The sequence below is a fragment of the Prionailurus bengalensis genome, chromosome E2, assembly GCF_016509475.1.
Source record: "Prionailurus bengalensis isolate Pbe53 chromosome E2, Fcat_Pben_1.1_paternal_pri, whole genome shotgun sequence".
Lineage (NCBI taxonomy): Eukaryota > Metazoa > Chordata > Mammalia > Carnivora > Felidae > Prionailurus > Prionailurus bengalensis.
The window spans coordinates 43,487,347-43,514,009 of NC_057352.1; the positions used below are offsets into that span (position 1 = coordinate 43,487,347).

A 26,663-nucleotide genomic window follows, 5' to 3' on the forward strand; every position below is an offset into this window, starting at 1 on the left:
TCATACGAAAGCATTGCGCAAGTGTGGGCCCTCTGGCGCCTGCGCGGCTAGGGTTGGCTTGCCTCTCGCGTCGGGGCTTGACCTGCTTGGAGTGTCGGAGGCCGGCCGCGTGGTGGCGCACGTGGCCGCGAGGATTCGAGTGGGCCCTCTAGCTTTCCAGGGTCTGGTAGACCTGGCACTAAGGGGCAGGAGGAGTTAAGATGGGAGTGAGCGGTGGTTCTTATGCTTGGAAATATTCCAGACTGTTGAGTCAGTCTTATCCCAAAAGGAACTACGGTTGGCGGCGGGGGGAGAAGGCAGGCTTCGCTGGGGTCGCACGTCCAGTTAGCTGCAAGCCGACCCTAGAGCCTAATGCTTACTGGCCAGCCTGGAGTTACAGCCCTATGTGCACCGGGCGCTGCACCCGCATTTATTGTACAAGATTATGGAAGGCTGGAGCCCGGCCCTTCTCTGGCTCCCCAGCTGTGCCTGGCACCATGAAAGCATGAATGTAAGTGATTCAGATGATGGTAACCTAGACCCTGCGGTAGGTGTGTGTGTGTGGTTTCTTGGCTTGGCGGCAACCCCACCCCTGCTGTGACTTCCATGACCTCCCTCCTCCGACGGCCACGTTCGAAATAACGCCACAGCCTTGGGGTTGGTCCCAACCTTTATTCGCTACCCCTGTCCAGCCTCGACCCCGCGTCGGCCCACTAGGTACGGCTGCAGGGGATCGTGGCAGTACCCAGCTTGCGGCAATAGCAGAAGGCGTTGAAGAAACGGCAGTAGCATGTGGCACATGGGTCGCAACACGATACCTGGTGTCCCAGACAGGACTCCTGCAGCCTTACACAGCGTCGCGGGGAGCGTGGCTCGCGGCCCTCCGGATCTAGTACCTACAGGAGTTGGGGAGCAGGAATGTAGGCATGGGCCTCCAAAGGCAGGTGCAGGGATCTCACCTACCTCAGTCCAGGCTGGATGGCAGTGGAGCATGGAGAGAATGGTCTGCATTATCACCTCAGGTGAGGGTGTCATGAGGTGGAGAGTGGGGATGATTGTTTGCCTGATGTCCCCTCCCAAGGTCTGTGGCCTCACCCCTTTCCCTGAGCAATTACCTCTGTCAAGGCCTCAGCCTCCTGTAGCAGAGCTTCTATGGACTGTTCTGCGCTTGTCCGTTTCAGTGGAGGCTGCTGGCCCAGGCCTGGAACAGATGATGTGAGGCCAGAGCCCTGCCCGCCTCCCCGCACACACCCCCCACCCCCATGCACAAAACACCCACCTCCCAGGTCTAGGATGGGAAAGGGGGAAGGAGGGCTCATACCAAGCAGGATAATTTGTGGCCAGAGATATCCAGGCTCCACCCAGCTCCACCCCTGCCCATACTGACCTGGCAGCTCTGGGAACAGGGCCTGGTCAGGCCTTCTGATGCCTTCCAGAGGGGCCAAGCCCCTCTGAGCTTCCTGCATAGGGGGAAGTGTCAGCAGCAGGGCCCAGCTCAGCAGCACTGCAGTCAGCATGACCTGACCATCAGGAAGACCCACCACTTAGTCCTTCCTCATCCTTGATGCACCCTCCAGGTGCCCTACCCCAGAGAGAGACCTCCCAAAGAGCAGGAGTCTCTGCCCAACCGGAGGACTTACCTCTGCTTGCTGGATCCTTGCCTGGAGAGTTTCTGGCCACCCTGAGCCCACAGCTTATATGTCAGGGTCTAATGAAGGCCCCACACGTGACTGCTGCCTTCAGCCAGGGCATGAAGGTGGGGGCATAGCTCAGGCCTCTCTCCCTACACCTGGGTTTTTGGGTGCTCTGTAAGAGGGGTGCCCAGCTCTAATTTTTGGTGAGGTCCCCAGGTGCTAATCAAAGTTTGGGAACAAGAGAGGGTGCCCAGAACCCCAAAATTTCTGCAGGACAGGGACCTGGGTAGGGATGGGGAGGTTGGACAGGCTGGAGCCATTAGCAATAACAAGGCAGGCAGCCCTGAGAACTTAATTTAATTTGTGGCCCCGGAGATGCTCACTCAGACCCTGTGTGGCATGTTGTTTCCTTTGCTTCCAGGAATTTTGGTCAAGGGCATTGAAGAGGGTGATGAGCCAGTGGCCAGAGTGGGGTGCAGACCTGAACCCTGGGGGTTTTTTGGAGGGAAAAAGGAGGGGAGAAGTCCACTTAGCCAAAACCAGACCCTCCTGCCTCCATTCCTGGTCCTCCCCCCCCCCCCCACCCACCCCCGTGTCCCTCCAAGCTTCTCCAAGACCCCCACCCTTGCTTCTTCTCCCAAACCCTTTTCCGCCTGGGGTTCCTGGAAGCCAAGGAGGCAGAACGGACTGTTCCCTGGGTGGGCGAGCAGCTTCAAAGTAAAAAGCTTTCAGGCCGCCTGTCTCATTAGTGCTAATGGCTGTTCCTTTCCGCCCTGCTTTGTCAGGCCTGTGCCCACGCCTGGTCTCATCAGCATGAGGCCAGGGTGAGGACTGCCCGTTTGTGAAGATGGTAGAACACAAAGGACCCCACCTGCCTCTGCTTTCCCTCTCCCCTCTGGAGGCCTCTAACATACACTTGCCCATCAGGGAAAGGGGTACAGGCTGAATCATCTTTAAGGCCTCACTGTACAAACAGCTGGTCTGGGCCAGTAGGAGGATGAAGAGGCTGTTGGGGTTTGCCATCTGGGTTCACGCAGGCTATTCTGCCCAGGATGAAGCCTGAGGAAGTCCTCCCAACAGCGGGTGTAAACCATATATTATCAGCTGACAGCCTTAGCCTTCGGCACCAACAATCACTCTTGGGATTTGGTTGCATGGGGAGGCACCCCTCTGCAGATGGTGGGGCTGTGGCAGTTCCTTTCACAGATGGGCACTGATGTCTATTCTGGGATCGGGCTGGCACTGGGCTCACTTGTGGTTGACACAAGGTAACAGTCCTAGGAGCTCGGAGAGTCACATACTACTGCCCAGAGGGAGGAGGCTAGGAAGTGAGTGAAAGCCTCAATGAAGAGCTGGTCCCTGGATAATCCAGCAAAGGGCCAACCCCGTTTCTCCCCCTGACAATGCTACTGGCTATTTTGGTGACTCTGTCATAAAGTTGACCTGGTGTCAAGGCCTCCCTGGCAACGGACATTGACCTTTATTTCCCAGAGGCTGCAGCTGGGCACAGTCGTCTACCCCAGGGCTTTCTCTTCTCAGAGTGGTATCAGGCACCAAGATCAGGCCCCCATCTTGGTGGGACCACTTGGAGCTCAAGAAGGGCAATGCATGAAACATACCTGAAGCACATTCCCCAAACCTTGTCCCCTGGCCCCATCCTTGGAGATTGTGGCTGAAGAGCTGGTGGTGGGGAGCAGGGACTGCATGTGGATTTTGGAAAGGTGCCCTAGATGAGTTGAGGTAAGGGCTGTGAGCACTTGCCTGAGCCTGGTCAGCATCCATGCTGAGAATAGTTCTTCCTGTTCCAGGGGGCAACAGGGAGAGGTTGGTCACCCCTCAGTGTCTTTGCTCATCTGTAGAGCAATGACTGTCTTCACCTGGATGTGTGCAGGTGAAGACATGGACAGTGATGGACAAGGACTGAAGCAATCCTAAGGGCATCCCAGGTCTCTAGTCAGGTCCAATGGGGGAGACAGTTGAGAAAAACAACTATCAAAACACAGTAGAATGATGAGAGAATTATAAACATTGGACATTGGATGATGTTAAGGAATAATTGTTAATTTTTTTAGTTGTGATAATGGTATTGTGGTTACAATACCATTTTTTAAAGTACTATTATCTTTTAGAGAAACATAATGAAGTATTTACTGATAAAATGTTATGAAATAATCGAAGGTAGGGGGAAATAGCAAGATACAATATAGATGAAACCAAATTTTTCACAAGTTGATAATTTGTTGAAATTGGGTGATGAGTACATGGGCTTCGCTAACCTATTACTGTTACCCTTGTGTATTAATTAAGAATAGGAAAAAATTAAGAATAGGAAATTAAGAATAGGAAAAGGGGGGGGCACCTGGGTGGCTCAGTTAAACATCCCACTTTGGCTCAGGTCATGATCTCACAGTTCGTGGGTTTGAGCCCCACGTCAGGCTCTGTGCTGGCAGCTCAGAGCCTGGAGCCTGTTTCAGATTCTGTATCTCCCTCTCTCTCTGCCCTTCCCCTCCTCATGCTCTGTCTCTCTCTGTCTCAAAAATAAATAAATGTTTTTTTAAAAATTTTTTTTAATTTTTTTTTTTTTTTAATTAAAAAAGGGGCACCTGGGTGGCTCAGTCAGTTAAGTGTCTTACTTTGGCTCAGGTCATGATCTCACAGTTCATGTGAATTCGAACCCCTCTGTGCTGACAGCTCAGAGCCTGGAGCCTGCTTTGGATTCTTTCTGCAACTCCCTCTCTCTCGGCCCCTCCCCTGCTCTCATTCTGTCTTTGTCTCTGTCTCTCTCAAAAATAAATAAACATTAAAATTTTTTTTTTTTTTTTTTTGGGACAGAGAGAGACAGAGCATGAACGGGGAAGGGGCAGAGAGAGAGAGGGAGACACAGAATCGGAAACAGGCTCCAGGCTCTGAGCCATCAGCCCAGAGCCTGACGCGGGGCCCTTAACTCACAGACCACGAGATCGTGACCTGGCTGAAGTCGGACGCTTAACCGACTGCGCCACCCAGGCGCCCCTAAAAAATTTTTTTTAATTAAAAACAAAGGGAATTATTTAAAACCCAGTGGGATAAATTTGTTGATAGAAGAATGCCCCAGGGGCATGTGGGACCAGGAAAGGTACCTACCCCAGCTGAGGGAGGGGCAGGAAGTTGGCTAGGGAAGGCTTTCTGGGACAGGAAACTTTACTCATTCATGAAGCTTGAGTAAGAATCAAGGAAGGAGCCAGGCAAGGGACAATATAAGTTTCCTGGACCCATAACTGGCACATGGTTTACCAAGCTGCCTAGTTCTACAGCTTAACACTGGTACAGGCTTTGCTCCAAGACTGACTCTGGCCTGATGAACCCCAGACTGATAAGCAGTCAGTAGACTCTCCCCTGGGGTCAGGGAGCCAGCCGAATCCCAGAGTTGATTCAATCAGTGAGTGAGTCAGCAGCCATCTATAGCCACCTCTACATTGTACTACTACTGTGAGTGCACACAGGCTCAGACCATAGCCACAGGAGCCTAGCAACCCTGTGCCACACAACTGGAATCCAGAGGAGGAGATCAACATTGGTTTATATCTTTCCCACCCTGCCTTCATGCCTTCCAACACTGTCACCTGGCCTCCTCCGACCACCACTGAATTGACCCAAAACAATTCTGTGGGCTTCTTGTCATAGCTCTTTGTATATATCTATACCTATATCTAAAGTGAAATTTCCATTGTCTTATCAAATTTTATTTGTTTTTGCAAATAACCAATCTTTGGCTTGATTTATCAAATTTTGTTACAACTAAATTTCTGCCTTTCTCCTATTTTCTATTTTCCTTGGCTTTGTCCATCCTTACATTTATCTTTCCTCCTGATGAACACAGTTGCCTACATCAGTAGTCTGTAAAATGCCCCTTGGGAGCCCATTTCATTTGTTAATAACTATAAACACTGTGTGGGTGATTTTATTTGTCAGGAACTGGCCTGATGTTCCCAGAACAATGCTTGTTGACAAAAAGTCCTAGAAATGTTCTAGGTGGTGAATTTGGGAGACCTGGTGGGATGCAAAGCCTGCTTGGTGAGGCTGGGGACCAAACATAGGAGACCTGTCTTCAGGGAGGAGAAAGAGGGGAATGTGGTTGCTATGTGCCAGAGTCCACGTTTAAGGACAAGGAGGGGGACTTGAACCCTGCCTTTCCTCTTTTTCCTCCTGTAAGGTAGTCCTCACCTCCACGGGCACTGTTCCTACTTTTTCCAGCAGGGGGCAGCAGAGCACCCACTGGGTCTCTCAATCCAACTTTTCTGGAAACCAGATCCTGCAGGACCTCCAAAAGGCAGTAGTTGCCTGGAGGCATCTTATCCTGGGAGGGGAATGAGGATGGATGGGGGTTTTTTCAGGCTGGTGTCTTGAGCCCTCAGCTGGAGGGGGTCCCACCATAATCAGGAGCTCCTAGAGGAGAGTCATGTTTGCTGCATGGAATGCTGAATGCCAGCACTTGCCATTCTCCCATACATTCAAGAACTATTTATTGAGTGCATGCTACATGAAAGGCATATGACAAGTCTTTTAGACTTAAAGGCTAGGTCAGAGGCTGTGGTGAACTGAAGCTCCTGATTCTGGGATCAGACAGGCTTTGTGGGCTTTCCTGTTGCCAGTGAAAGCGTAGGCTGGAGCCTCGCCAAGGGAGAGGAGAGCAAGGTGCAGGGACAGCTGGTAGACAGACTATAAGGGGACTCAGGCCCAGAGATACCCCTTCCCCTCTGGCCTTGCTCTAACTCTCTGTCCCTCTCCTCCTACAGTCCTCCCCTTCAGTGCTAGAAATGGGCCCTTTATTGGAGTCCTCAGAACAACTGAGCTGTGGCTGGGGTGTTTAGATGAAATTCCACAAAGACCCGGGGTGCCAAAGACAAATAAGCCCAGCCAGTCTGGTTCATAGAATGTGGCTTACAGTCTGGATGCTTAGGCCCCTCTGGTATGGCAAAGACCACCTTAAACTCCAACCCCAGTCCTCTCTTAAGACATCTACAACCCACAGTGTTCACTCCCAGATGCCCGGAGAGGTAGCCAGTCCTTCCTCCTGCCTGCCAGGTCCTGCTTTTCAGTGTGAAATATTCTGTTTTGGAGGTGATGCAGCGCTCTACATTCTGCCTCAGGGTGATTCCTCACTGTCAACATGTCCAAACAGGTAGACGGCAGCCTCCACACTCACAGGAAACCCACACAAAGTGGTGAGGAGCTTGTTCCATTCCGGGTAATGAGACAACCCCTGAATATTACAGGATCTCTGGGTAAGTGCAATTTGAGTCCCCAACAACCCTTTGCAGAAGCATGGCACTGTTGGGCTGGGGAGGAGGCACCCAAGACGTCCCCTGCATTGTTTCTAATCTGTCCCCATAGAAGGGAGCAACCCAACTCCCTGAGGATATTCAATGGCTCAGCTAAAGCCCCGGGAACAAAGGTGTTTTCACAACAGGAACCACTGGGCTACCTAGAAATGACTCTTATCCTAGGAATTAACTCTTTCTGCTAAAGCTCCAGGAGCTCTCCAACCTGCTCATCTCTGCCATTAGAGTTCTGTGCAGCTAAGAACAGAGACTGCAGGAATTCTGGTCATAGGCATGCAGATGCTGCCTAGGGCACTGGGTATGGGGTGAGCTGGTACCTGGCTTGACAGATTCAGGGTGAGAGCCCACGTTCAGCTGGAGAAAGCAGTTGAGAGCTGCAGTGGCTCCCAGGCTTCCTGGACCCCTTCCTTTCTGCTGTTACCCCTTCCCATCCTTTCTGCCTCCAGCTGCAAAGAAGACCTGGGAGGTGGAGGTATAGAGCTGGGAGGGGGTTGAGTTCTGGAGAGAAATAGTCATCTGGGAACATTGGATGGAAAGATAACCTTGCAGCTTAAACCCCTGGAGCACAGCTCTTACCAGGCACCAAGCCCAAGCCCAGTGTGGGAGAAGGAGCTCACAGGGTGCCCCTCCACCAGCAGCCCCCTGGCCACGTCCCAATTTTGTCCCTGTAGGCCCTAGTAAACTGTGTCCACTAAGCCCTAGGTAGAGGTCCTCCTCCCCAACTCTGGCCAAAGCCAAACTTTGTGTCAGGATCTGGCATAGAAGCAAATTTTCCTCCCTACCTTATCCCTTTACCTGCTTTAAGTTTATCCAATGACCCACAGCAGGACTCCCATCCCATACATTTAACTCTCAGCAGAACATTGAAATACACATTCTCCCCATTTTAATAGATTAGGAAATAGGCTTACAGGTTAAGTGACTTAAGTTTTGATCATTTAGCTAAGAAGGGGCTGGCCTGTTTTCCATTCTTCCTTGCATGGCCCAGGGCATATTTTAGAGCTGAAGAAGAATGGTGTGTGTGTGTGTCTGTGTGTGTGTGTGTGTGTGTGCGCGCATGCGCACGCGTGTGTGTGTGTGTGTGTGTGTGTGTGTGTGCGCGTGCACGCGCTGCGTCCAAGAGTTTATCAGACATGCTGCCCTATGTGTCTCCCCACACACTTCTTGACAGTGGAAACGGTTCACCCACCCACAGGGCTCCCAGGAGCTGCACAGACAAAAACAAGCAGCTGCTCCACCCACGCTCAGCTCAGCCCCCATGAGGCTGTGGGCTCAGTTGGGTGCCAGAGCTGTGCTGAATGTTCTTATGCTCTTGGACACATTTCTAAATCTATGAATCAAAGAAGAAATCACAAGGGAAACTAGAAAATGTTTCAAACTGAATGATGAAATACGATATGTCAAAACCTATGGGATGCACATAGAACAATGCATATTTGTAAGTGTATATATTAGATGCATATGTGTAAGTGCATATATTAGAAAAGAAGAATGATGGGGTGCCTGGGTGGCTCAGTCAGTTAAGCATCCAACTTCACCTCATGTCACGATCTTGTGGTTTGTGGGTGTGAGCCCTGCATCGAGCTCTGTGCTGACAGCTCAGAGCCTGGAGCCTGCTTTGGATTCTGTGTCTTCCTCTCTCTCTGCCCCTCCCCCACTTGCTCTCTATCTCTCTCAAAACAAATGAATAAACATTAAACAAAATTTAAAAAAAAATAAAAGAAGAATGGTTGAAAATAAATTATGCAAACTTACTGAAGTGGTAGATAGTTCCAATAAATGGTGTTGGGGCAAGTGACTGTTTTACCCGTACCTTGAAGCCTTCACAAAAATTAATTTGAGATGGATCATAAGCATATTGTGAAGGTAAACCAGTAAAACTTCTAGAGAAAACATAGACTATTTTCATAACCTTGAAGTAGGCAAAGATTTCTTAAGACACAAAGAGGGTGCCTGGCTGGCTCAGTTGGTAGAGTATGCAACTCTTGAACTTGGGGTCATGAGTTCAAGCCCCATGTTGGATGTGGGAGCCTACTTAAGAAAAATAAAGTATTTTAAAAAAACAAGACACAGAAAGCTCTAAACATCAAAGGTTAATAAATTAGACTTCATTAATTTTAATGAAGAACTTCTGGGGGCTCCTGGGTGACTCAGCCTGTTAAGCATCTGACTCTTGGTTTTGGCTCAGGTCATAATTTCACTGTTCATGAGTTTGAGCCCCACATTGGGCTCTGTGCTGATGGCACAGAGCCTGCTTGGGATCCTCTCTCTCCCTTTCTCTCTGCCCTTCCCCAATCACTCGCTCTCTCTCTCTCAAAATAAATACATTTTAAAATAAATAAAATTAAGAACTTCTGGTTATTAATTAAAGATATTTAAGGGGCACCTGGATGGTTCAGCCGGTTAAGCGTCTGACTCTCAGTTTCGGCTCAGGTCATGATCTCACGGTTTCATGAGTTTGAGGCTCTGTGCTGACAGTGTGGAACCTGCATGGGATTCTCTCTCTCTTTCTCTCTCTCTCTCCCTGCCCCTCCCTGCTTGCTTGCTCTCTCTCTCAAATATAAATAAACATTTTTTAAAAGATTAAAAAATAAAACAATGAGATATTATACACTAATTATATTGGCTAAAATTTAAAACAATGACAAAACCAAATGTTGGTGAGGATATGCAGTAACTAGAACTGGTAAGAGGTAAGCTGGAAACCTGCAGTATTTCCTATAACTACTACACCTGATCTATGACCCAGCAAGTTCACTCTTAGGTACAAACCCAGGAAAACTGACTGTGATTTCTACTAAAATGCATGTATAGAATGTTCTCGGCAACTTTATTCATGATACCTAAAAACTGGAAACAATCCAAATATCCAACACCAGGAAAATAGATAATGGTATATTCATACAGAGGAAAATTGCACAGCAATAAAAAGAGAATGAGCTGCTGTACATAACAAGGATGAATCTCCCAGATGTAATATTGGATGAAAGACACCAGCCACAGAGGAGAGAATGTGGTTATGATTCCATTTATATGACGTTCTAAACCAGGCAAAACGGTAAAAGTGGTGACAGAACTCTGAACAGTGGTTAATTCTGGGAGTATTTTCGACCAAAGGAGAGGAATGAGGAAGATATCTGCAGTGCTGGAAATGTTTTGTGTCTTTGTCTGGGGGTAGTTACACAGGTGTCCTTTTCACTAGGGGATATTCCCTGACTTTGGACTTTACAGGATCCTTATTCTTTCTCTAAAAAAAATTTTAATGTTTATTTCTTTTTGAGAGAGAGAGAGACAGAGTGCAAGTGGGGGAGGGGCAGAGAGAGAGGAAGACACAGAACCTGGTGCAGGGCTCAAACCCATGAACATCGAGATCATGATTTGAGCTGAAGTCAGATGCTCAACCGAATGAGCCACCTGGGCACCCCAATTCTTATTCATTCTTGAACATTTCTCATTGCACCTCTCCTCAAAGCAACTCTTATGTCATTTGAAAAAGTGCTTCAGACCATAGACCAAAGATCATCTTTTTGAGGTGGTGGCCGTGGGTGCCAGGAGAAAAAGGGTACCTGCTGTCTGGGTCAGTGGCATTGAACACAGTTGCTTCTCCAGCTTGCTATCCTTTTATGTGCTTGTGTCGTCTCTTGTGACAATTTTCTTCTTCCCTGTTTCTAGGGGTTATCTTCACGATGTGGACTTGAAGGATTTGCATAGTTTCACAATGTTGTACTTCTTCTTTGTCTGTAGGTTATTTCTCCAGGAGAAAAGGCAGTGATTTCTGAAAATTTATATAAATGTGAAGAAAAGCAGGTGTTGTTTATGGTACAAAATAAAAATAGTGAAAGGGGGGAGAAAACAGACAGTACCAGTGAGATATCAGTAGTAATGAACAGAAAGCTTGTTTCAAATTGTCTTAAATTATAAAAATAATGTATTGGCTCATATAATTGAAAAAATCCAGGAGGCTGGTTTCAGGTGAGGTTTGATACCAGACCTCTTGGTTATATAAGGACTTGGTATGGCTGACTCAGCTGGTTGCCTTCCTAATAGCTATTCTCCTTTCCTCCCAAAAGAAGCCCAGTTTTGTTTGGGGCAGTGCCTAGTTAAACAGACTAACTTCCTCGGATTCCCTAAGTGTTCACGGTGTCCCTGGGACACAGTGTGACCCATGAAACTTATGTTAAGGGCTTCTGGGAAAGTTTTGCTTCCCCAGCAGAAGTGTCTCCCTTTTCTGCTTCTTTTCCTTTCGACTTCCTGCCCAGAATGTGAATGTAATACTTAGAACTGTAGCAGCCAACTCGTGACCATAAGACAGCAATTTTGAGAATGGACTAAGTTGCTAAGGATGGCAGGCGAGAAAAGTAGACCATGCCTTCCTGAAATGTAAACCAATTATACCAACCCTGGTCTGCCCACCTCCTGACATTTTCTTGCATGAGACAAACATGAAACAAATATTTGTTTAAGCTATTCTTAGGTTCTCTTACTTGCAGCTAAACACATTCCCCAACTGATATCTTCATTTTCTTTGTATCCCTTGTCCACATTTTTTGTGGTAAATGCTTCATTCTAAGACTTGTTTCCCCTGTGGACCCAAACTGGCTCTTCAGGAGTCTCTGAGGCCTCTTGCTTCCTCAATCACATCCTACAGGAGAGAGTCACCTTTGTTCCAGAATTCCCTGGTCCTGGCTCTGGAAGTCCTGCTGGCATCTAGTGCTGAAGGCTGTGGCTGGAGCACTCACGGTGAGTTCTTCTTATCTTCCTTTGACCTTTGCTGAACCCTTACAGGCCCTGAGCATCCCCAAGGTCAGCTTGTGACTTCCACAGAACTTCTGATCTCCGGAGACCTTGCCCCTGGAGAGGCCCTGAGGATAGAGTGGGTCACATGAGCCAGCACCTTCTGCCAAAGTCAGGGTCAAATACCTACCCTTGGGAGCCAGGTTTGGCTTTTGGTTTAGGCAGGTGTTGACTTTGGGCAAATTCCCAGCCCAGAAAAAAAATGACTTTTGGTGTGGAATCTCGTTCTTCCTCAGCATAGCCTTGAAAGTCATGTGCTTAGGGTGCTTTGTTGGTAGGATAGCAATTGGGCGATATTCGATATTCAAGGAGTTGAGAGAGGTTTAAGTTGCAGAGGCATCTGAGTATTGTCACAGTCTTATCTGAGGTCACATGCTTGTAAGTGGCAGAGCCAAGTGGTGTCTGACATTCCAGTGCCCCCCAGCCATGATGCTAAGACACAATGACACTTGGGGTCAATTTTGTTTTTAGCACAGATTCACTTTAATCACATTATAGCACACAATGCTTTGTGGAATTTCTTCAATTCCACAAAAAAATATGCCTCCTCCCATTTTCCCTGAAGCATATGGCCCCTAGACCTCTCTTTTATTTTATTTATTTATTTTTTTTAATGAAATTTATTGACAAATTGGTTTCCATACAACACCCAGTGCTCATCCCAAAAGGTGCCCTCCTCCATACCCATCACCCACCCTCTCCTCCCTCCCACCCCCCATCAGCCTTCAGTTTGTTCTCAGTTTCTAACAGTCTCTCTAACAGAGAGCTTTGGCTCTCTCCCATTCTAACCTCTTTTTTTTTTTTTTTCCCTTCCCCTCCCCCATGGGTTCCTGTTAAGTTTCTCAGGATCCACATAAGAGTGAAACCATATGGTATCTGTCTTTCTCTGTATGGCTTATTTCACTTAGCATCACACTCTCCAGTTCCATCCACGTTGCTACAAAAGGCCATATTTCATTTTTTCTCATTGCCACGTAATATTCCATTGTGTATATAAACCACAATTTCTTTATCCATTCATCAGTTGATGGACAACCTCTCTTTTATTGTCACCCTTTTTTTCAAAAACACAGGTATAGAAAATCAGTTCTCTATTTCAACATTGGCAAGGTACAGGAGGAGACTAAAAACCACACTTGGACTCAGGTACTGGGGAAATGTGGAGTGCAGGCTTGGTCTGAAAGGGGAAGTCATCGACACCAGGCAGATATGCAAGCCCGGAGCTTCAGCTTAATGCAGGTTGTCGTGTTCCTGAAGAAATTATGAAATTTGGAAGTTTTGGGTTTGGAGTGAATAGCTAAGAAAGAATTCTTGAGATGTTTTTGGTGCAAAAAGGTGATTTTATTATAGCGTGGAGACAGGACCCATGGACATAAAGAGCTGCACTGTGATTGTGAGGAGTAACTACTTATATACTCTTTAATTAGTGGGGGTTAGGGATAGCATAAGTCTCTAAGGAATAAGGAAGCAAGGCTTTCAGGACCTTGAGGGGCTAGCTGTTGTTAAGATAAGGTTACTTTTAGTTTTTAATAAAACATAAAAATTGGGGCGCCTGGGTGACTCAGTTGTCCAGCTCAGGTCATGATCTCATGGCTTGTGAGTTCAAGCCCTACATTGGCCTTGTAGTTCAAGCCCTACATTGTCAGCAAGGAGCCTGCTTCAGATCCTCTGTGTCCCTCTCTCTCTGCCCCTCCTCGGCTAGCATGCTCTCTTTCAAAAATAAAACCTTAAAAAACAAACAAACAAAAAAACCCACTAAGGCACTAAGGCAGCCATGAGTTCCTTGAAGGTCATGCTCTGCAATTTCAGTTATCTATCAGTGGGCTGCCAGCTGTAAGGATTTCATTTAAGCTACCTTTCTCCTGCCTTTGCTTTCCTCATCATTCCACTTCCAGTGTAATTGGATAGAACCTTTGCCATTGTGGTTCTAGCCTGAAGGGCTTCGCGAACAGGAGCAATTCCTTCTTTCTGCAGTCCTGGTGGGTTTCCTGGAGAAGACAGTATTTAGAAGTTGTTTCTAGGGGCGCCTGGGTGGCGCAGTCGGTTAAGCGTCCGACTTCAGCCAGGTCACGATCTCGCAGTCTGTGAGTTCGAGCCCCGCGTCAGGCTCTGGGCTGATGGCTCAGAGCCTGGAGCCTGTTTCTGATTCTGTGTCTCCCTCTCTCTCTGCCCCTCCCCCGTTCATGCTCTGTCTCTCTCTGTCCCAAAAATAAATAAACGTTGAAAAAAAAAATTAAAAAAAAAAAGAAGTTGTTTCTAAAGGTAGAGGGAACTTCCAAAAAGGATGAAAATAGGGAGTGACTTCTATCTAGCACAGCTTTTGCATAGTTGTTCGCTGCAGGAATGCTAACAGGCCCTGCAGTTTCCAGCCTTACAAGCCCTTGACCACAATCAGCCTCTAGCCTCACTTGAGATACTCACTTCCTGGTTCCAGGCTCAAGGTACTCAGCCCACTTGTGCCCTGCAGTTTCTTCTTCCTGGAAACTAAGGAACAGCTGAAGGAGTCCCAAGAATCCTTCTAAGTCCTCCCAGCCATCCTGGGCTGGGGCCTATTCCCTGGGATTGGCAGAGGGAACCCCCCAGCTGCTGGGGTCTTCCCCTTAACTCCGGAAGGTGGAACAGCAAGGAGAAGGAGAACAGCAAGGAGAGAATCCTCCCCAGGCTATCTCTATTTTTCAGGAAGGGTAAGCCAACCAGCATGGCTACCTGGGTGCCACATTTGGCCGGTCAGGATGTGGGAGGCAGCACTTTGCTTCCCTCTTCTCAACTTCATTACCATCCAATTTCAACATCACAAATAGCGCCACAACCTCAAATTATGGACCCCCTGATGTGATACAATAATCACCAATGTCGTATTCTTGCCAAAAATATTTAACATGAATCTAATCTTGAAGAAACAATCTGATAAATCCAAACTATGATGCTGTAAAACCAGCCTGAACTCCTATGAAAAATAATCAAACAAAAAAGACTGAGTGTGGGGCAGAGAATATTTTTTATATTAATAAACTAAAAAAAGACCTAACAACCAAATGCAGTGTGTGAAGCTTACCTCCTGAACTAACACAAACATGCTAAAAAGACACCCTTGAGACCAGTGGGGATGACAATACTCAATTTCTGTTGATTTGCTTAGATGTGATAATGGCACTGTAATTGTGTATAATGGTGACACTTAGAGCCAGATAATTCTCCTGGGAGTTTAGCAGCACTTCCAGCTCCTGCCCACTAGGTGTCAGGAGCACAGCACCCTCTCAGTTGGAACACGCAGAAAGGTCTGAGAAAATGGTTTGGAATTAGGTGGTATTGACAGTTGCATCACGTCAAGAATATATGAAAGCACACTGGACTGTACACTTGAAAATGGTTAAAAGGGTGAATTTTATGTTAATTTTCTCTCAATAAAAAATATAATTTATTCCTATCAAAATAACACCAGCCTTCTTCCAGAGTAGAACAAACAACCCTAAAATTTGTATGGAACCAGAAAAGACCCCAAGTAGCCAAAGCAATCTTGAAAAAGAAAACCAAAGCAGGAGGCATCACAATCCCGGACTTCAAGCTGTATTACAAAGCTGTAATCATCAAGACAGTATGGTACTGGCACAAGAACAGACACTCAGATCAATGGAACAGAATAGAGAACCCAGAAATGAACCCACAAACGTATGGCTAGCTAATCTTTGACAAAGCAGGAAAGAATATTCAGTGGAGTAAAGACAGTATCTTCAGCAAATGGTGCTGGGAAACTGGACGGCGACATGCAGAAAAATGAAACTGGCCCACTTTCTTACACCATACATAAAAATAAACTCAACATGGATGAAAGACCTAAATGTAAGACAGGAAGCCATAAAAATCCTCAAGGAGAAAGCAGGCAAAAACCTCTTTGATCTTGGCCGCAGTGACTTTTTTTTTTAATGTTTATTTTTCAGGGAGAGAGAGAGACAGAATGTGAGCAGGTGAAGGGGAGAGAGAGAGAGGGAGACACAGAATCTGAAGCAGGCTCCATCCAGGCTCAAGGCTGTCAGCAGAGAGCCTGATGTGGGGCTTGAACTCACAAACTGTGAGATCATGACCTGAGCCAAAGTCGGATGCTTAACCAGCTGAGCCACCCAGGCACCCCCTGGCCATAGCAACTTCTTACTCAACACGTCTCCAGAGCCAAGGGAATCAAAAGCAAAAATGAGCTATAGGGACCTCATCAAAATAAAAATCTTCTTTTTTTTTTTTTTAATTTTTTTTTCAATGTTTATTCATTTTTGGGACAGAGAGAGACAGAGCATGAACAGGGGAGGGGCAGAGAGAGAGGGAGCCACAGAATCGGAAACAGGCTCCAGGCTCTGAGCCATCAGCCCAGAGCCTGACGCGGGGCTCGAACTCACGAACCGTGAGATCGTGACCTGGCTGAAGTCGGACGCTTAACCGACTGCGCCACCCAGGCACCCCAAAATAAAAATCTTCTGCACAGTGAAGGAAACAATCAGCAAAACTAAAAGCAACCGATGGAACGGGAGAAGATATTCGCAAACAACATATCAGATAAAGGGTTAGTATCCAAAATCTATAAAGAATTTATCCAGCTCAATACCCAAAAAAACAAATAATCCAGTAAAGAAATGGGCAAAATACACAAATAGACACGTCTCCGAAGGAGACATCCAGATGGCCAACCAACACATGAAAAAATGCTCAACATCACTCATCATCAGGGAAACACAAATTAAAACCACAGTAAGATACCATCTCACACCTGTCAGAATGGCTAACATTAACAACTCAGGCAACAACAGATGTTGGCGAGGATGCAGAGAAAGAGGATCTCTTTTGCCCTACTGGTGGGAATGCAAACTGAGGCAGCCACTCTGGAAAACAGTATGAAGTTTCCTCAAAAAATTAAAAATAGAACTACCCTACGATGCAGCAATTGCACTACTAGGTATTTATCCAAGGGACACAGGTATGCTCTTTCGAAGGGGCACGTGCACCCCAATGTTTATAGCAGCACTATCAACAATAGCCAAAGTGTGGAAAGAGCCCAAATGTCCACTGACGGATGCATGGATAAAGAAAATGTGGTATGTGTATATGTGTGTGTGTGTGTCTATAGATATAGATATAGATATAGATATAGATATAGATATACCCACAATGGAATATTACTCGGCAATCAAAAAGAATGAAATCTTGCCATTTGCAACTATGTGGATGGAACTAGAGGGTGTTATGCTAAGAGAAATTAGTCAGAGAAAGACAAATAGGATATGACTTCACTCATATGAGGACTTTAAGACACAGAACAGATGAACACAAGGGAAAGGAAGGGAAGCAAAACTAATATAAAAACAGGGAGGGGGACAAAACATAAGAGACTCCTAAATATGGAGAACAAACAGAGGGTTACTGGAGGGGTTGTGGGAGGGGGGATGGGTTAAATGGGTAAAGGGAATTACGGAATCTACCCCTGAAATCATTGTTGCACTATATGCTAACTAACTTGGATGTAAATTAAAAAATAATAATAAAATAAAATTAAAAAACATATATAATTTTTAAATGTCTCTATTTGATGTTGTCAAATATCTCCTGGGGGACAGAATCCCCCCAGCTGAGAACTATTGGTGCAGACAGGACACTGCTTTTAAGGGGATGGGGGGAGATGCAGGCTGAAGGATTTGGGAAGGGAATGTCTTATTTGTAACTTACTTTCAAAGAGCAAATGTGACAAAATGTTAACCACTGGTGAAACTAGGTGAGAGGTGTGTGGGTTGTTGATTTTACTATTCTGTCAACTCTCTATAGATTTAAAATTGTTCAAAGCCAAAAGACAATTCAGTTTCATGATTTCTGTTTATGACATCCCAAGGGGCCTGCAATAGGTACCAATTGTGCAGCCTCCTTTCAGATGTGATCATTGTTAAGTACGTACATGAGTAGAGTTGCTTAGTCCTTAATCCTTCAAGGGAAGACTCTTTCCTTATCTCTCACCCCCCTTCCTCTCTCTGTCCCTTTGTCTCTCTTTCTCTCCTGCCCTATCCCACTCCAAGGCTGCCTTAAACATACTGGCCCCGTGGTACCCACTGACCTGTAGAGCGAAAGGCATCCTATCCTATGGCCCATCATCCGCACCCAGACTGGGTGCGGATGATGGGCTATGTCAATTCCTTTGCGGTGAGTATTCTCCCCTGTGATGACTTTAAAACATGGTCACAAAATTCTCTAGCACTTGTCCCATTAAGAGACAGGGTCTCTGTCCCTCTCCTTAGATATGAACTCTACAACTGCTTAACCAATAGAATATAGTGGAAATGGTATTGTATACATTCCAGATTCAGACCTTAAAAGCCTAACATCTGCCGTTTCCTGTCTCTTTTGAGACATTTGCTCTTGGAGCCCAACCACCATGCTCTAAGGAAGTCCAGGCCACCCTATGGAGAGGCATGCATGGAGAAAAGCAGCACATAGCAGCAACTTGAAAGCCATTTGAGTGAGTCATCTTGGATGTAGATCCTCCGTCCCCAGCTGAGGCTGTGTGGGGCAGAGATGAGCTGTCTCCACTGAGCTCTGCCTATTTTGCGGATTTGAGAGCAAACTACATGATTGCTGCCATCTTAAGTCACTCATTTTTGGCGTGGTTTGTTTGCAGTGATAGGTAAATGATGTATCCCCGCTCCCCCCCACCCCCAGCTGAGGGCCGTAGGCTTGGAAGGCAGGAAATGGGCCAGCTCTTTATCCCTGGAGCTGGGACTTAGGTCAGCATTTATTCCTTCAACAAGTGTTTGTTGAGTGTCTACCAAGTGCTAGACACTGTTCCGCGGACTGAGGAGTTAGCAGTGAATGAGATAGACCCTGGGGGGGGGGGGATGGAGAGAACTGTCTTCCTGGGGGAGGTTATTTCTAAGCTGAGACCTGTCTAAGGAAAAGGAGTTAGCCATGCACAAGAAGCCAGGAAAGGGGAGATGTGCTAGTTGTGAGTGAGGCTGCCAGATTTGGCAAATAAAAAATAAAAATTTAACACCCAGTTAAACGTGAACTTCAGATAAACAATGAATACTATTTTTGGATATACATATACCCCATGCAACATTGGGGACATACTTATATTAAGTTATTCATACATATCTGAAATTCAGATTAACTGGGAGTCCTGCATTTTATCTGGAACCGTAGCTCTAGGGCAGAAAAGAGAGAAAAACTCATGGTATTTCAAGAGACAGTTCAGAAAGCTGGATGCAGCACAGTGGCAAACAGGGCATGGTATCAGAAGCAAAGGAGCAGGGTCATAAATGGCCAGCTTGCCAGGTCCATTTTGAATTTCGTCCCGAAGCAATGAGGAGCTGTGAGAAGGCTTAGAGCAGGAGAGTGACACAATCAGATTTGTGTGTTGGAACCATACCCTGGGCTACCAAATGGAGGGGATGGGGGAACCTGTAGTCAGGGGGATCAGGAGAAGGAGTCTTTTGCCCTGCAAGGTTCACACTCTGCACTGTAACTACAAGGCCATAAGAATGTTGAGCTAATCCCCACTTGACATTTTTCTTTTCTATAAGTGTTTTAAGCTGTAAGTTTCCCCTTAACTACTGCTTCAGTATATCTCAAAAGTTTTGATAGTTTTTAGTTTTACCATTCCATTCAGAATATTTTCTAATTTCCCTTAAAATGTCTCCTTTGACCTATGAATCCTTCATATGTGTGTTGTATAATTTCCAAATATATAAGATGTTTCTGTATATTTCATTGTTATTTATTTTCCTTCCATGGTAGTCAGAGAACATATTCTCTACATTCTTTAAATTTTATTAATATTGTTTGACGGGTGAACATATGGTCTATCTTGATGAAGTTGACACATTTGCTGGAAAAGAATGTGGGTGCTACTGCTGTTGAGTTTAGTGTTCTGTAAATGTCAGCTACAGTCAGGGTAGTTGACAATGTTCTTCTGGTCTTCTAAGCATTTTCTTTTCTTTTTTTCATTTTATTTGAGAGAGAGAGAGCGTGCATGCACACATGCATGAGCGGGGGAAGGTTAGAGGGAGAGTGAGAATCTCAAGCAGGCTCCATGCTAAGCATGGAGCCCAACATGAGGCTCGATCCCACAACCCTAAGATCATGACCTGAGCCGAAACCAAGAGTCAGACACTCAGTGGACTGAGCCACCCAGATGCCCTACAAGCATTTTCTCATTACTCAGTCCAGCTATTTTATCCACCAATGGGTATGGAGTGTACGAGTCTTCAGTGACTATAATATTTTAGTCTAGTTCTTCCCTTTCTTGTCAGTTTTTTCTTCAACTATTTTGAAGCTCTGTTACTAGATACATACACATATATGATTATTATGACTTCCTGAAGCATGGATCCTTTTATCCATATAGATTTCCCTCCTTAGCTTGGGTAACAGCCATTCTCCTGAAGTTTACTTTTCTGTTAATATAGCCTCTGAAGCTTTCCTACACTCACTGGTAGCTTGGCATATCTTTATCCAGATGTTTACTTTCTTATTTATCCTAAATCAAGCCTGGCCATGGCCAGATATCTACATAAACAGGTGGCTCAAACACCAATATCACCTAACGCTGTCACACTGATGGCTCTCACTCAGCTCACAGCCATACATTATGTGGGGTACCCAGCAAATGAGAGAGACAGAAAGCCCAGGCTTGGCTTGAGGATGCTTTGTCTTGATGTGAAAGGGACAACCTTAAAATTGACTGCTCTTACACTCCAGCCCCAGCTGTGGGGGGAAGTCTTTCCAATGGACAAAAGTTTGAGCAATGCACCTTGTCATTTGGAGGTGAAAGCAGGGGGTCCTATTTCATGGGCCTAAGATCTGTGTCATCACACCAAGCTTTCTTCTCAAAAAGTGTCCCTAGTTATGCTGTTGCTGTCTTGAAATTCATCGTAATTTTGGTTGTTGTTTTTTTTCAATTTTTTTTTGAGAGAGAGAGAGACAGAGAGAATAGGGAAGGGGCAGAGAGAGGGGGGTACCGAGGATCTGAAGCAGGCTCTGTGCTGACAGCAGAGAGCCCGAGATGGGGCTTGAACTCACAAATTGTGAGATCATGACCTGAGCAGAAGCTGGATGCTTAACCGACTGAGCCACCCAGGCGCCCCCATCATAATTTTGAACAAGTTGTTCTGCATTTTTATTTTTCATTGAATCCTACAAAATATGTCCTGGGCAAAAGGTTCCAAGACCAGTACAGAATAGAGGACACTCAGAAGACAAGACTACCTTGACTTGCGTGTGCCATGCTACCTGTGTGTGTGTTGGTGTGTGTGTGCATGTGTGTGGTACATATTAAGTATTCAAAAATGGTATCTACTGTTACTGTGTGTTATTGATGATGATGATGATGATGATGATGATGATGATGGTAAGTTATTGGACTCCTCTAGTAATGTTTCTCAAACTTCATTTAAGCCTGGTTAATTCATGATCTGCAAGCCATCCTTCTGTTTCACTGACTCATTTGCAAAGCGGTTTTTATTTAAGTGGTGCCTTTGACAACCCTTAGGAACTTATCACAAATATACACCTAACCTTTCAAACACCCACTGACATTGCACACCTACATCAGATGTTACCTCATTCATCGAGTTGCATCAACAGTCCCTAAAATCCCACCCCTTCACCCCAGCTGCCACAGATTCTCTCAAAGTTGACATGGACATGCACACACACACACTCAGGTCATCTGACTGTGTGGGTGACATCTGCACAGTTCCCCTCCTGTTCAGCATGAAAGCCTCCTGCCAGGGACAGCTGATATGAAGGCTGCTTAATGTGCAGGTGGCAGACTCTATAATTTGCATTTGAAAATTTTTAAAATTATTGCAAATTAGAAAGTATGTGCATGTGTAATTTCTGGTGGCTAGGAAGGATGAGAAAGCTTGGCATCTTGAAAGCACATTAGCAAGGAAACAAAGGTGACTTTATGCTTTTGTGGAGTCTAGGGGTTGGGGATGTTGTAAGCTCTGCAAACATCCTGTGGTGAGCCTCGGGGGTGCAGGGCCCTGATTTAATAAGGGTGGCCAGCATCAAGGGAAAATATAGCAATTCTACCGCTCCACATGGTGCAACAAATCTGGCATTTTAGATAAGAAAAGCCAGAACTAGAGGGGGTGGGGGTGAAAGACGATGTCACCTGCTCCTCTCACGTTTCCTGCAAAAAATCCCTGCAGAGACTCCTGGCTCAGTGAGTCACTGGCTTTGCAAGCCAAGAGAGGTGGAAAGCAGACTCCAGGAAATATGCAAGAGGAATCTTGGGGAAGTTTTCAGCTTTAGTGTGAAACTGTCAAGCCTCTCTACTCTTGTGGGAACCGGAGGAGGAAAACAAGAGTGAGAGTGGCGGGAGAAATAGCAAGGAACTAGACAAAGCTCAGGTGAGACCCTGTGCCTGTGGGCACTTTGGAATAACCACGGAGATGGCACAGACTCAGCAAATTATCCGGGCAGCTTCAGAGAGGGAGAAAACACCCCCATGTTCCAAGGCCTTTCAGAATGCGACAGATATTTACAAAGCATCCATCCAGCTCCTGGGCTTGGAGTGGTGAATGAGGCACCACAGTCCCTGGCCCTTCAGAGCTTCCAGCCATTAAGCAAGCCATCCCACAAACTGTGCCAAGTGACAAGGAAGAAGCTTCAGGGGCGTGAGGCCACGTGGGGATCCTACAAGGCTTCTTGACATCTTGCGCAGACACAAAAAAAGGACAGGCTAAATTGCAGGCAAGGGCCCAGGATAGAGAGAGCAGGGCTGTTTGGAAGAAGTGAGAGGGGAACAGTTTGGGAACAGAGCCACAAGAAAAGCCTGGATTGGTCCTTTCTCTTTTCCCATTGTGGGTAATCTGTTTGCTACAGAATTGGGGGGGGGGGTGCATCTTCTAAGTGCCAGGCAACCTATTTGGCACTTTCTGTTTATTTATAGAGCAGTTTAATTCACCAGTGTTTACTGAGCTCCCTGAACAAATAACCTGGACCCAGCCATGGGGTTGGCAGAGAGCACAGCAAGGGCAAAGGCCCAGAGGTGGGACCCCCCCTCCTCAAAGCATCTCAGGGAAAAATCAGTCCCTTGGGTCTGCAGTAGGGTAAAGGAGCCAAGGTCCAAAGGCACAAGGAGCTGATCTTCAGACTTTGTCATTTGGGGAGCAGGATGAGTCCTAGAGGGATCCGTGCTCTAAGAAGCCAAGGCTGGGTGGAGGAGGTCCCGCCTCAGCACATTCTCTTCTGTGTGACGTTGGAGATAATTAACCCTGGGACCCTAACAGCTGTCACCACCACCCTTCAGGAATTTGGGCCCTCCCTGCATGACATTTAGGCCACACTCCTGCTGCACAACTCTGGGGGAGAAAGGAATCTCATTAAAAATTTTCAGCAGATGTGCTGGCCTGGAGTCACCTGCACACCAGTCCCCTTGCTTGGATGGTCTTTACCGGTACCCTGGGCTCTCAAGGGCCCAGGCTGATGGCTGCCTTCCTCCCAGGCCACGAACCTACTGATTCTCTGCCCATCAAATTCCTATGGGCTCTCAAGGGTCCTGACTCAGCTCACAATGGCATCTGGGGGAACAGGGGAGCCCCAGAGGGAAAGGTAAGAACCTTGGGTTCCATCCCAGCCTGACCACTGGTTCACTATGGTGCACTCGATAACTTTTGAGGTCTAGGACCTCTGAGTCCAAGAATCAGGCAGAATGATTGGACACAGTTGTGTGGAGCCTGTATAAGAGCCGTTGTCCCTTTCGGAAGGGGAGGCAGACAAGGCTGTTGGGGGGAGAAGCATGGGTCATATAAGCATGACCAAGAGGGTCCTGACTAGCCTGGGGTCCAGGGAAGGCATTCCAGAGGAAGTGATGTCTGAGCTGAGGCTTAAAGTGTAGGCAGGAGTTAGCCCGGTGAAGGAAAGAGGAAAAAGATGCACAGAGAAGAAGCCTGTGCAAAGACATGGAGGCATGGGAAGCGGGGTGTATTCAGACTTGAAAGGATACAAAGAAGTTCAGATTTGGCTGTAACTAGGACTTCCTGGAGAGGAACTGGCCATAAATGAGGGACCAGTGCAGAAGTGACAAGGGACAGGGTCCAATATGCAGAGGCCAACAGCTGCCCTGTGGAGAATGGACCAGGCCAGATGAAACCAAGGACACTAAGAGGCCAGAAAGGAGGTGCAAGTGGTGCATCTGGGTGGGGTGGGGAGGTGGGGAGGATGAAACAGACCTGGTGGCTGGTGGAGTGTCAGGGAAAAGGCTACCCAGATTAACATGAGGACCCTAGAGGGGGAGCAGTTCTGACGAGAGGTCATAGGCTGACTTTACACAATGAGTTGGGGGAGCTCAGGGGTCATCTTAACAGGTAAATGGAATGAGAGATGGGGGGAGTAAGACTCAAGGTATCACTGTGGGGATGAAAACAAGGCCCTGGAAGTTGTCAGGATGGCCTGGGGAAAAGTACTAAGGCCTGGGGAAAAGCAAAGGGAGCCCAACGCCCCGAGGAGCCCACCAAGCAACATGAAAAAAAACAAGAGAAGCAGCTAGAAATCCAAGAAGAGCAGTCACAGAAGCCAGAGGGAGTTTCAGAAGAGAGGAAGGACTATTTATATTCAACACACCTGGTCAGGTCAAAGGAGGAGAAGACTGGGAAGTGAAGGGCCAGGGAGCATTTGTGGAGAGGCTTCTGAGTGTGGAGGATATTTTAACGGTGGTGGCGGGCTTTCCAGTGACCATGATTTGTCACTGGGTCTGAGTGTGAGTAGAGAGGCTGCATAAGGCTGAACAGGTTGTGCACTGCACACTCCAGTGGCTGTCCATTCACAAAACAGAACTTGGGGCAAGGGGCTACCTGCAGAGTTGAGCGGTATTTTGTGAAACTTGTGACTGCAGTGTGGATATTTACCACAAGGTGGCGCCAAAGACCAATGCTGTACTTCTTGGGAGAGGTTGGGGTAGGGCAGGGTTCTGCATCCTCCGGGGCAATGTCATCTTAGCATGGGTGGAGGGTACCGCCAGATACAGGATGGCTAGGACCCTCCCCACTAACGATGCCCTCCAAATCTCTGTCAGAACAGTTCTCCTAGCGGTAGGAACTCAGAAATAAACTACACATCACACACTGCAGCCTTTGGCAAGGGGCCTGGCTTGAAAGGGTCCCAGAGGAGCAGCTCATCCCATGATCTGGGAGAGGCAGGGATGTCCCTCCCACTTATCCCTTGGGAGAAGAGAGTCAGGAAGGAAGGAAGAACGCCTGGCCCAGAAAATGGGACACAATCACCCCACCCCAGCATAGCCCTGCCCACAGGCCCCCCTGGAGGCCAAAGCTGGATCAGCGGGGACAGTAGCAGAGACACCACCCCACCTGGGGCAGAGTCCCCCTGGGATGTCACCTGTGGACCCTGGAAACCCTGGACTAGAAACTTATGCCTCCTAGGTGCAGGGGCTGGCCTGGAAATGTCTCAAGAAGTGGTGGCCATGCTGTCTTTGAAAACAATGTCATGTCTATTGCAAACCATTCTTTACATAAGTAAATACAAGGAAAAAAAATAGAACCAAGTGAATTACAATGCCCAGAGATGATGGTCACTAGTGGCACAGGGATGACTCTCCCAACAGCTCTCAGGGTCAGTGGAGGCAGCTTTGTGCTGAGGAGACTCCCACTACAGGAGACCTGGCAGCTGTTCTGGTGCCTTCGCCACTCCTCCATGTTTATTGTGTTGAGCACATTTCCCCCTCTAGAGATAACAAAACCCTTACTCCCTACCCTACCCTGACCTAACCCTACTGCCTCTCAGACTTCCTTTCTCCCTGTCACAGCCCACATAACTCAAATACAGCAAGCTCGTTGCCACCCCCCAGCCATTGCCCCTGCTGTTCCCTCTGCCTGGAATACCCTTTCTCTGGATCATTCCATGACTATTTCTTTCTTGTCATTCTTTTCTCTGATCAAAGAGGCCTTCCCTGACCACCCTGACTGAAGTAGCCCCTCAGCCCCATTGCTTGACATCACATCACCCTGGTCGTTTTCTCCACAGCTCTTCACTTTCTCTGAAGTCATCATACTTATATGCTAACTTGATGATTATCTGTCTCCTCTGGCTAGAGTGTAAACTTCTTGAGAGCAAAGACCTTGCCTGTCTGGTCTGCCACTGTGTCTCCAGCATTTAGAATGATGCCAGGCACATGGTAGGTGTTTATTCCATGCCTCACTTCCATTTTCAGTGGCCACAGAGCATCTCAGGGCATCCATGACCCTCTTTCAATGCTCAATTGCCCACTGATGGTCACATGGACCATGCCGTCCCTTTATCCCTGACAAGCAAGCCAGTAATCAACATAACATCCTCAGGCACAGATCTCTTCTTGCCTGTACAACTCTTTCTTTGGGATAAATTTCTTGAAGTGGAACTTCAAGGTGAAAGAGGGGTTTGCACTTGATATCCTGAAACTACTGAAATAGTGTTTTTTTAATGTTCATTTATTTTTGAGAGAGGGAGAAAGAGAGAGAGCAAGCAAGGGACAGAGGATTCATAGCAGGCTTGAACTCATGAACCATGAGATCATGACCTGAGCCAATGTCAGACGCTTAACTGACTGAGCCACCCAGGTGCCCCTTGAAATAACTAGTCTTAAACACTCATACCAATTCCTACTCTCTTGAGAGTGTCCACTCACACATCATTTCTCACTGCCAATCTCAGAGGCAAAAAAAAAAAAGTTTCTTGTTGGTGTTTGTTTATATTTGCATTGTATTGATTGTTAACAAGACAGAACGCCTCTTAAAATTGCAATTTTTAGGTGTTTTTTGTTTGTTTGTTTGTTTGTTTGTTTGTTGAGAGAGAGAAAGAGGGCAAGTGGGGAAGGGACAGAGAGAGAAAATCCCAAGCAGGCTCTGCACTCTCAGCAAAGAGCCCGATGTAGGTAGGGCTTGAACCCACGCTCCATGAGATC

At 46.9% G+C, this 26,663-nt stretch overlaps 1 protein-coding gene and 1 long non-coding RNA gene across 2 annotated transcripts; one reads left to right on the top strand and one right to left on the bottom strand.

Moving 5' to 3' along the window:
* Nucleotides 1-63: 63 nt before the first annotated feature.
* LOC122494384 lies at nucleotides 64-15,181 on the top strand. The gene is made up of 4 exons (XR_006300150.1): nucleotides 64-490; nucleotides 6,775-6,877; nucleotides 11,583-11,674; nucleotides 14,408-15,181. It is a non-coding gene; the product is annotated as an uncharacterized LOC122494384 (long non-coding RNA).
* LOC122494382 (agouti related neuropeptide) lies at nucleotides 632-3,495 on the bottom strand. Its single transcript, XM_043599514.1, has 3 exons — nucleotides 1,367-3,495; nucleotides 1,095-1,180; nucleotides 632-875 (listed from the first exon to the last, which is right to left on the bottom strand). Exons 1-3 carry the CDS (start codon nucleotides 1,494-1,496, stop codon nucleotides 693-695), a joined length of 399 nt encoding a protein of 132 aa, XP_043455449.1. The 5' UTR covers nucleotides 1,497-3,495; the 3' UTR covers nucleotides 632-692.
* Nucleotides 15,182-26,663: the final 11,482 nt, after the last annotated feature.

Bases quoted from the DNA above. Each gene is read 5' to 3' on its own strand.
- LOC122494382 (XM_043599514.1), bottom strand. From the start codon at position 1,496: ATGCTGACTGCAGTGCTGCTGAGCTGGGCCCTGCTGCTGACACTTCCC. The intron at 1,181-1,366 runs GTCAGTATGGGC...CATCTGTTCCAG, and splicing joins CCTGTTCCCAGAGCTGCCAG to GCCTGGGCCAGCAGCCTCCA. The intron at 876-1,094 runs GTAATTGCTCAG...CAACTCCTGTAG, and splicing joins AGGCTGAGGCCTTGACAGAG to GTACTAGATCCGGAGGGCCG.